The sequence below is a fragment of the Megalops cyprinoides genome, chromosome 16 (genome assembly GCF_013368585.1).
Source record: "Megalops cyprinoides isolate fMegCyp1 chromosome 16, fMegCyp1.pri, whole genome shotgun sequence".
Classification (NCBI taxonomy): domain Eukaryota; kingdom Metazoa; phylum Chordata; class Actinopteri; order Elopiformes; family Megalopidae; genus Megalops; species Megalops cyprinoides.
In genome coordinates, this window is record NC_050598.1 from 33,394,052 (window position 1) to 33,404,051 (window position 10,000).

General features: G+C 52.7%; 1 protein-coding gene across 3 annotated transcripts in view; it reads left to right on the forward strand.

Annotated features, from left to right (window-relative positions):
* Window positions 1-10,000, forward strand: part of LOC118790804 (protein diaphanous homolog 1-like) — a 98,338-nt gene that overhangs the window by 37,176 nt on the left and 51,162 nt on the right. For all 3 annotated transcript variants that reach the window (XM_036547865.1, XM_036547866.1, XM_036547867.1), the window contains 5 exons: window positions 286-350; window positions 1,162-1,341; window positions 2,444-2,995; window positions 4,286-4,400; window positions 4,634-4,642. In XM_036547865.1, the coding sequence (XP_036403758.1) occupies window positions 286-350; window positions 1,162-1,341; window positions 2,444-2,995; window positions 4,286-4,400; window positions 4,634-4,642 (921 nt within the window). The remainder of the gene's footprint in view (window positions 1-285; window positions 351-1,161; window positions 1,342-2,443; window positions 2,996-4,285; window positions 4,401-4,633; window positions 4,643-10,000) is intronic.

The window sequence follows — 10,000 nt, forward strand, 5'->3', positions numbered from 1 at the left end:
TTTGAGCAGAGCTAGTCTCTTTTCTCTAACTCCTCATTAACACGGCTGAAAGTTTCACGCTTCTGTCTTTGCCTTTAGCCAGACCGGAGCGCTGCTCTCCCACTTTAATTACAGTCTCTCTTAATCAGCATTCACATCAGCACTTGAAAGGAATCTGATAATAAGAGTCTAATCAGATTTCAGGCAGCTTTAATTCCCCTGTTTCCAGCTGCTGTTCAGGGACTCCAGCGCCAGGAGAGTGTGATCCACTGATCCTGGATCAGCCTGCTCTGTCTCTCCCCACAGATAACATGGTGGACCAAAGCAAAGTGGCAAGCAGCGAGGCCAAGGCGTCGGAGCTGGAGAAGAAGGTGGGGCCAGAGTGATGTCATTGGTGACGTCCTGAGTGATGTCATCGGTGTCACACACACAGCGGCTGCGTGGGGGGACCTGTCCCTCACATCCCCTCATTTCCTCTTCCTGTCATTCTGAAGCTTGTTTCCTGTCAACCACATCCTGATCTGCACACCTGAACACAGCTAAACACACTCTCCCGCAGCCTGCAGGACTGAACACAACTAAACACACTCTCCCACAGCCTGCAGGACTGAACACAGCTTAAACACACTCTCCCACACCCTGCAGGACTGAACACCACTAAACACACTCTCCCACAGCCTGCAGGACTGAACGCAGCTAAACACACTCTCACTCACACTCACCGTGTGTGACGGCGTGTGTGTGCGCACAGTGCTTGACTGTGTGTGTGCGCGCCAGCGCAGTCCTTGGCGGTGTGTGTGTGTGTGTGTGTGTGTGTGTGTGTGTGTGTGTGTGTGTGCTCCTTGACGGTGTGTGTGTGTGTGTGTGTGTGTGTGTGTGCGTGTGCTCCTTGAGGTGTGTGTGTGTGTGCGCGCTCCTTGACGGTGTGTGTGTGTGTGTGTGTGTGTGTGTGCTCCTTGACGGTGTGTGTGTGTGTGTGTGTGTGTGTGTGTGTGTGTGTGTGCGCGCTCCTTGACGGTGTGTGTGTGTGTGTGTGTGTGTGTGTGTGTGTGTGTGTGTGTGTGCGCGCGTGCTCCTTGACGGTGTGTGTGTGTGTGTGTGTGTGTGTGTGTGTGTGTGTGTGTGTGTGTGTGTGTGTGTGTGCTCCTTGACAGTGTGTGTGTGTGTGTGTGTGTCTGGCAGCTGGACGCAGAGCTGACCGCGAGGCATGAGCTACAGGTGGAGCTGAGGAAGATGGAGGGAGACTACGAGCAGAAGGTGCAGGAGCTGAGCTCAGAGAAGGAGCTGCTGGGAAGCCAGAAACTGGAGAGAGAGAAGGAGAACCAGGCGCTGCTCAGCCAGATCACCCAGCTCAAAGAGCAGGTACTGCCCCACCAATCTGCACACACACACACACACAACCGGAGCCAAACTCAGCCAGATCACCCAGCTCAAAGAGCAGGTACTGCCCCACCAATCTGCACACACACACACAACCGGAGCCAAACTCAGCCAGATCACCCAGCTCAAAGAGCAGGTACTGCCCCACCAATCTGCACACACACACACACAACCGGAGCCAAACTCAGCCAGATCACCCAGCTCAAAGAGCAGGTACTGCCCCACCAATCTGCACACACACACACACAACCGGAGCCAAACTCAGCCAGATCACCCAGCTCAAAGAGCAGGTACTGCCCCACCAATCTGCACACACACACACACAACCGGAGCCAAACTCAGCCAGATCACCCAGCTCAAAGAGCAGGTACTGCCCCACCAATCTGCACACACACACACACACAACCGGAGCCAAACTCAGCCAGACGGAGCCAAACTCAGCCAAACTCAGCCAGACGGAGCCAGACGGAGCCAAACTCAGCCAGACAGAGCCAAACTCAGCCAGACGGAGCCAAACTCAGCCAGACGGAGCCAAACTCAGTCACACCAAACCAAACTCAGCAGAAGTGAACTGCGGTGCATTCTGGGATGCCGTTTTGAGGGGGAGGTTGAAGGGGAGAGAGCAGCAGGGGACACAGCCCAACAGAAGGGCCAGCCACTGCAGTGAGATCACATCTTCATCCGTCTCCGTCCGTACACAGAATCACACCATCAGAGCCGTGCTAAACCCTCTCATCTCTGTAAAATCCTCTCGCCACCTTAAAAGAAACACCCAATCTGGCTTTCATAAAGGATCCAATTTTCATGTCTTAAATTAAACATGCGCACACACTGTACAAGTGCAGGAACTGAAGATAGGACTTCTTTCATTACTTATTAGCATAATTATATTTTTTTATTAGCAGCAGTAATTTATCTGCGGATGTGACACACTAAATGAAAGCTTAATTTGTTCTGGCTCTTTGATAGGCTGCTGGCTCTGTGGGGGGTGGAGTCACTGCAGTCATGAGCTCACTTGGATCGCCTTGCTACTCTCTTTAAACCCCTCTTTCTCTCTCTCCCTCTGTCTCCCTGCGTCTCTCAGATTGACCAGCTCTCTAAGGATCTTGAGGAGGCGAAGACGAAGGTCATCACTGTGACTGTGCCTGTGCCCTCCCCTGCAGCACCCCCTCCTGGCCCCCCAGTCCCAATGCATGCCACCATAGCTCCACCCACACCCCTTCCACCTCCCCCTCCACCCCCACCGCTCCCAGGGCAAACGGGTGTACCCCCACCCCCCCCGCCCCCTCCTCTCCCAGGGCAGCCCGGCCTCCCATGTCCTCCCCCACCCCCACCCCCACCCCCACCCCTCCCGGGGCAAACGGGCATCCCTCCACCCCCTCCGCTTCCCGGCCAGCCAGGCTTACCCCCACCCCCGCCTCCCCTACCCGGGGGACCAGGAATGCCACCCCCTCCGCCCCCCCTTCCGGGAGGTCCGGGTATCCCTCCTCCGCCCCCCATGGCCCCCGGCATGCCACCGCCCCCCCCTGCATTTGGGGGCTGGGGGGCTCCTGCCGTCCCTACGCTGCCCTTTGGCCTTACCCCCAAGAAGGAGTACAAGCCTGAGGTGCAGATGAAGAGGGCCAACTGGTCCAAGGTCAGTCTGTCAGGGCAGGACTGCAGTTAGAGGGTGCGTGTGCTTGTGCGTGTGCTTGTGCGTGTGCTTGTGCGTGTGCTTGTGCGTGTGCTTGTGCGTGTGCTTGTGCTTGTGCTTGTGCGTGTGCGTGTGTGCTTGTGCGTGTGCTTGTGCTTGTGTGTGTGCGTGTGCTTGTGCGTGTGCTTGTGCTTGTGCGTGTGCTTGTGCGTGTGCTTGTGCGTGTGCTTGTGCGTGTGCTTGTGCTTGTGCTTGTGCATGTGCGTGTGCTTGTGTGTGTGTGTGTGCTTGTGCTTGTGCTTGTGCTTGTGCGTGTGCTTGTGTGTGTGCTTGTGCTTGTGCGTGTGCGCGTGCGTGTGCGCGTGCGCGTGCTTGTGCTTGTGCGTGTGCGTGTGCTTGTGCGTGTGTGCAGTTGGTGTGTGTGTGCATGCATTCGGTGTGTGTATTTGCATACGTTTGGTGTATTTATATGTAATGGTGTGTGTGTGCGCATGCATTTGGTGTGTGTGTGTGTGTGTGTGTGTGTCTTGCTCTCTGCCTGTGATAGTTAAGGACTCCACTCTGACTGCCTGGCTTTAGCCTAAAGCTACTATTTAATAGCTTGTGTGGAGTGCATGAACATTCATGCCCTCTGCTTTCATTTGAAGTCATTCATTCTGCCAGCAGTCAGAGGCCTTTGACGAGGATGTCACAGAAATTGCTTTTTAATAATCCCGTTTCTTTTAACTGCGCTGCTGAAAGATAATTAAATTGCAGCTGGAAAGGACAGCATTCTTTTGTAATTTAAATGAACATTTTTTCTGCCCGCTCTCTATAACCCCCCGTTGCCGAGGATAATGAAGTCACTGCTCCATCATCTCTCTCCATCTCTCTGTCTATTTCTGATCCCCCTCTCTCCCCCTTATCCTTTTCTCTCTCTATCCATCATCTCTCCCTTTCTGTCTTTCCCACATCCCTCTTGGTCCTCTCCTGATGAGGGGTGTATAAAATTGTCTGTAATTCTATCTTGTCATTCTATGCAGTTTCCCCTGTGAAAGGTTGTGTGTGTGTGTCTGTCTGTCTGTCTGTACGTACGTGTCTGTCTGTGTGTTTGTCTATGCGTGTGCACACATGTGTGTGTCTGTGTGTGTGTGTGTGTGTGTGTGTGTGTGTGTGTGCGCGTGTGTGTGTGCGCGTGTGTGTGCGCGTGTGTGTGTGCGCGTGTGTGTGCGCGTGTGTGTGTGTGTGTGTGTGTGTGTGTGTGTGTGTGTGTGTATCATGCATTGTGTGTAATCTGCTGCTTTGCTCTGTCAGATTGGGCCAGAGGAACTGTCAGAGAGCAGCTTCTGGGTCACAGCCAAAGAAGAGCAATTCGAGAACAATGAGCTGTTCGCCAAGCTCACCCTGGCCTTCTCCTCTCAGACCAAGAGTGAGTGTCCCTGACCCCTAACCCGAACACACCTGCCCCTCACCCACCCCGAATACACCTGCCCCTCACCCACCCCTAACACACCTGCCCCTCACCCACCCCGATACACCTGTTTTTCTGGCATGGCTGTTGACCTGTGTTGGAGACACACATTCACTGCAGGCACATGTGAATGAACTCTGCAGTCGTTTATAGGGATATTAATGCTGCTCCTCTCTCTCTCCCCCCCGCAGCCTCGAAAGGTAAGAGCTCACTTCATTGTCCTCTGTGTGTGTGTGTGTGTGTGTGTGTGTGTGTGTGTGTGTGTATGTATGTGCTGATTAGCTGTGTGTCACCAGACAGAGAACAGTTGTGTACATTCTTATCGGGTTCTGTACAGGCATATAGGGACAGCCTATCACTTCACTGCTTTATCAAGCTGTCTGTACACACACACACACACATCCCACTGATGGATATTTTGTGAAAGCGGTAGGAAGTGTGGAGGCCCTCAGATCCACTTTCTCATAGGCTGCTGATGACCTTCAGCTCCGCCCCCACAGAGCTCAGCCCTGTGAGCGCTCCACCCTCTGGCAGCAGTGTTGGGGTGCCAGCAGGTGTCATACCGGCCCCCCAGAGGTGCAGGGTGTGTGTGAAATTAGCTGTGCCCTGGGCATTTTAACAGGGTTCCTCAGGGGGCCGCTGGAACCCTCACACACAGACACGCACTGACTGCCCCCTCCCAGGGTCTGAGAGCGAGGAGAGGCAGCCAGTGTTGCCTCTGCGTTGTTAGTCATTCTGGGTAACCGATCCTGCAACATTCAGATAGACGAGTGAACACGATTGCATTACATTATTTTAGCAGATGCTCTTATCCAGAGCAACTTGCAGGGCAGGAGCGCAGAAGTGTAGCTATCCAGGTTATATGGGCAGCAGTGGGAAATATATAAGGATCTGTCAGTTCAGACACTCTCTGTCCTCACTTCTGTGTCAGAGCGTCGGCCTCCTCTTCATCCTTCATAGGCTGAATGGAACAGACACCTTAGCAGAAACAAGGAGGAGTGAGAGGAAATGGGAGGAGGAAGAGTGGGAGGAAATGGGAGGAGGAAGAGTGGGAGGAAATGGGAGGAGGAAGAGTGAGAGGAAATGGGAGGAGGAGGAGTGGGAGGAAATGGGAGGAGGAAGAGTGAGAGGAAATGGGAGGAGGAAGAGTGAGAGGAAATGGGAGGAGGAAGAGTGAGAGGAAATGGGAGGAGGAAGAGTGGGAGGAAATGGGAGGAGGAAGAGTGGGAGGAAATGGGAGGAGGAAGAGTGAGAGGAAATGGGAGGAGGAGGAGTGGGAGGAAATGGGAGGAGGAGGAGTGGGAGGAAATGGGAGGAGGAAGAGTGAGAGGAAATGGGAGGTGGAAGAGTGAGAGGAAATGGGAGGAGAAAGAGTGAGAGGAAATGGGAGGAGGAAGAGTGGGAGGAAATGGGAGGTGGAAGAGTGAGAGGAAATGGGAGGAGAAAGAGTGAGAGGAAATGGGAGGAGGAAGAGTGAGAGGAAATGGGAGGAGGAAGAGTGAGAGGAAATGGGAGGAGGAGGAGTGGGAGGAAATGGGAGGAGGAAGAGTGGGAGGAAATGGGAGGAGAAAGAGTGAGAGGAAATGGGAGGAGGAAGAGTGGGAGGAAATGGTCATGTTTCCAGCTGTATCCAGTGCTGAGGATACAGCACTGCTGCTGTTTCTTTCTGATTCCCAGACGTCTGGCATGGAAGTGCTTTGCTTTCCTCCCACAAACATTTGTTTATTTGAGTGAGGCAGTGTGTGTTTGTTAGCGTTGCTCAGTGCGTGAGTGTGTGGGTGTCTGGGCCTCAGGCCTGCGGGGTCCCGGGAGACGGTTTAGGAAATCTGCCTCTGTTCAGTGAGGGGGTGAAAACTGCACTCCTCAGGGGGCTGTGGTGACGCAGCAGAGAATCGGAGGGGGAATCGGAGCGGGGGATTAGAGGTATCGGAGCGGGGTATCGGTGCGGGGAATCAGAGGAATCGGAGGGGGGTTCGGGGCTTTCCTTCTCCCTATGTCTGCTACAGAACCAGAATCGAGGTTAAGGAGGCGAACAGTCATTGATTTCTGGGTCACGGAGGATGAGATTATTGGGATTGAGGAAATTCAGTTCAGCACTGTCGGGATCCAACTGAAATTTAATTCATCGTGGGCAAGACATCACAGAGGAGATGAAGCCACGTTTTAACCGGATCCTGCGAAGCATCATTATGTATTATTAACTAAAAGAGTCTATCTAGCTACCTGGCTAGCCAACAGGACAATGTTACTGCTAAAACTGACAGATAAACATAGTAGTGTTTGCTATTACTACTAGCTAATTGGCTAGTTAAACAGACGTGTTACGTGAGTACTTCTTTTCCTACATTAGTACTCTTTTTCAGAAACTGCGCTTCTCTCTTAGTTTGCCATCCTTGTCATGTTGCTGCTCGTTCAGGTTTGTGCTTCTTGGGAGGCTTGAAGCCCAGAACGTGCCTCCACATTTTTAATTGGTAGTAGCGCCAGCTGTCAAAATATGCGATGTGACAGACGAGCTGTCAGACGAAAACTAGCAGGTTAGTTGTGAAATCAAACCGAATCTTTCCACAGCAGAAGAATTTGCATCGCACTGCCATGCATGAACAACATAAGACTACGGAGACTGATACAAGATCTCACCAGTGGGAAATGACTTAGCCGTCCTGCCAGTGACTTAGATTAAAGTTAAAGAAATAAACCACAATGAGATCCGAATTGAAAGGCATCTTGTGTTTTATGCAGGTTCTTTGACTAACAGTCTCAGGTGATCATTTTTCATTTATTCATCCAAAAGAAGCCCTCCAGACTGGCGAGTGACCCTGCATCTGTAAACCGGCAACGACAAAATCGACATGCACCGGAGGGTGTTAATGCCAGAACTTGATTTAGTGGTGGAGTTTCTGGGCTGGATGGCCGTGTTTAGCGGTGGGGTATCTGGGTTTGGCTTGTTGTCAGGGCTTCACTCTTCAGGGCCGTCTCTTCCCTGGAGTGACTGACGGGGGGGATGTTCCCCCCCCTGTAATGCAGAGGCCTGGGGAACTCCGTCATTAATGTGAATGCCCAGCGATGCTCTTCCAGCAGACTGGGCTTCGGCGGTACAGACTTTATGCATTTGCGTAACGAGTGCGGGCATGTTGGCAGAGTGGAGGCAGGGTTAGGGCAGTTTAATAAAACATGTGCACCGCTTCAGTGCATGTGCTCTGGGTGTCCCTCACGCATGGCGGGGGGGGGGGGGGGGTGCTGCTCCGGACTGCAGCCTCTAACGCCTTGTACCTCAGAGAGAGCTGCGCAGCAGGACTGGAGTGCAGTTTGGAGATGTGTAAAGCTGCATTAGGAGTTTAGTTAAGGCTGAATGGGACACGCGCTGTGCGAGTTAGACGTGCTTCATACGCAACGTGTTCACGGCTTTATCGCTCTTTAACGGCTCTCACCTCCCCCACATCTGAGCGCCTTCCTCCCAAGAACATTGAAGATTATTTACCCAAACACTCCCAGCTTTTGTCTGTTTTTTTCTATTTTACATGCAAATGAAGTGTATCGTACAGTAGCTTCTGATATATAATGCGCTCTGGCTAATCTGTGTTTTATTCCTGAAAGATTAAGGTTTAAAGCATGCCTGTCGGAGCGGCTGTGCAGCAGGAGCTGCATTAGCATGTAAATGCAGATTGAGATGGAGGGAGAAGAGCTTTGGCTAAAGCCGCTCTGAATGCTAAATAAACAGCGGTCCAACGCCCGGCGCCGTGCACATTCCTTCTGCCAGTGGAGAAGCGCAACCTGCACGCCTTTATTTCAGGCCCGTTTCTGCTGTTAATCCTCCAGCAGCCACTCTCAGCCCGATAGCTCTTTCGGGGGGGGGTGGGGGGGGTGTTGGAATCACCACAGCCTCATGTCTATGTTTAGAAGTTGCATTTTAATCAAGAGAGGGGGGAAAAACATAAAAAGCAAACTTATTACCTCTGTGTCGGCCGCTCAGCTGCGGAGAGCTGTTCCTCATTATTACCACCATCCCCAAGGGTTAACTTGGAACAGGCTTATTTTCCAGCTCTGCTTTGATGCTACTGATCACACAAAAAGGATCTTCAAAGACAGAGATGACAAGATAGCAGCATTCTGGGCCTGCGCTTATCGGCAGAATATGCAGGACTGTGTCTCCTCCGTGGGCCGAGAGGGAGAGGGAGGGTAATGTGTGCCCTGAGTGGGCTGTTGTTAAGGGATGCGCTGTTATTATGGGATGTAATGCGCTTATTAATAAGCGTGAGGCTGGAGCCGTGAGGATTGGGTCTGATGGGAAGAATCCTCAGTGACTGAGAGTCTGATCATTATGTGATCATTATATATCACACACACACACACTCACAGCCTATCACACACACAGACACACACACACACACACTCAGAGCCTATCACACACACACACACACACACACACACACACACACACACACTCACACTCAGAGCCTATCACACACACACACACACTCAGAGCCTATCACACACACACACACACACACTCACACTCAGAGCCTATCACACACACACACACACACACACACACACACACACTCAGAGCCTATCACACACACACACACACACTCACACTCAGAGCCTATCACACACACACACACACACACAGCCTATCACACACACACACTCACACTCACAGCCTATCACACACACACACACACACACTCATTCTGACTGTCACTAGCACGCACTTGCATACCTTTGACTCCTGATCATTTGCATATTAATAAAAATGAAAGCTCTGTGCCTCCAGCTAATATGTAACAGCAACGGAGAATGACTTCATTAATATTATTTTATTATTATTGTGGTGAAGCAAAATGTGGGCAGAGCAGCAGGGTGAGTCTGAGCCTCGGGGTTACAGAGCCGGTGTGGAGGGGTTGGGGTTAGGGGTTAGGGGTTGGGGGTTAGGGTTAGGGGTCGGGGGTTGGGGGTTAGGGGTTAGGGTTACGCATGGGCCTCCTGAGCGACTTGCTGAAGCCACAGAGTGCGCTCTGGCTGCTTGCTGGCTGCTCGCTGGCTGATCCCTGGCTGCTCGCTGGCTGCTCGCTGGCTGATCCCTGGCTGCTCGCTGGCTGCTCGCTGGCTGCTCGCTGGCTGCTCGTTTGATGCGCTCTGGCTGCTCGTGTGGCTGTGGATGAGTGCAGTAACGCTCCCTCTCTCTAATCAGAGCGCCAGTGCGCTGCCGCTCCCTCCATTAGAGCTGCACACGCTCCCTAAAGACGCTCATTTTGTCCATTTCAGGCGCTCGCGCTCTCTGCTGCTCCTCCATCCCTGCAGCGCTGAATTTTTCATGTGCTTTTTGAATTAAAAATACACGACAGCCTCTCGTAAAAAGCTAATCTGCAGAGCGCGGGGTGTGTCTGTGTGTTGGGGTGAACTCTCAGCTCCTCCGCCCGTGGGGGGGTTAGCGGGGGTGTCTGTGCGACGAGACGGTGCTCCCTGCGAGTGTTGCCACGGTTACAGGTGCGGCCGGTCGGGCCCGCTGTTGTTTGACGTGCAGTGCACTGACAGACGCTCCTGTCCCGCTGTCCCGG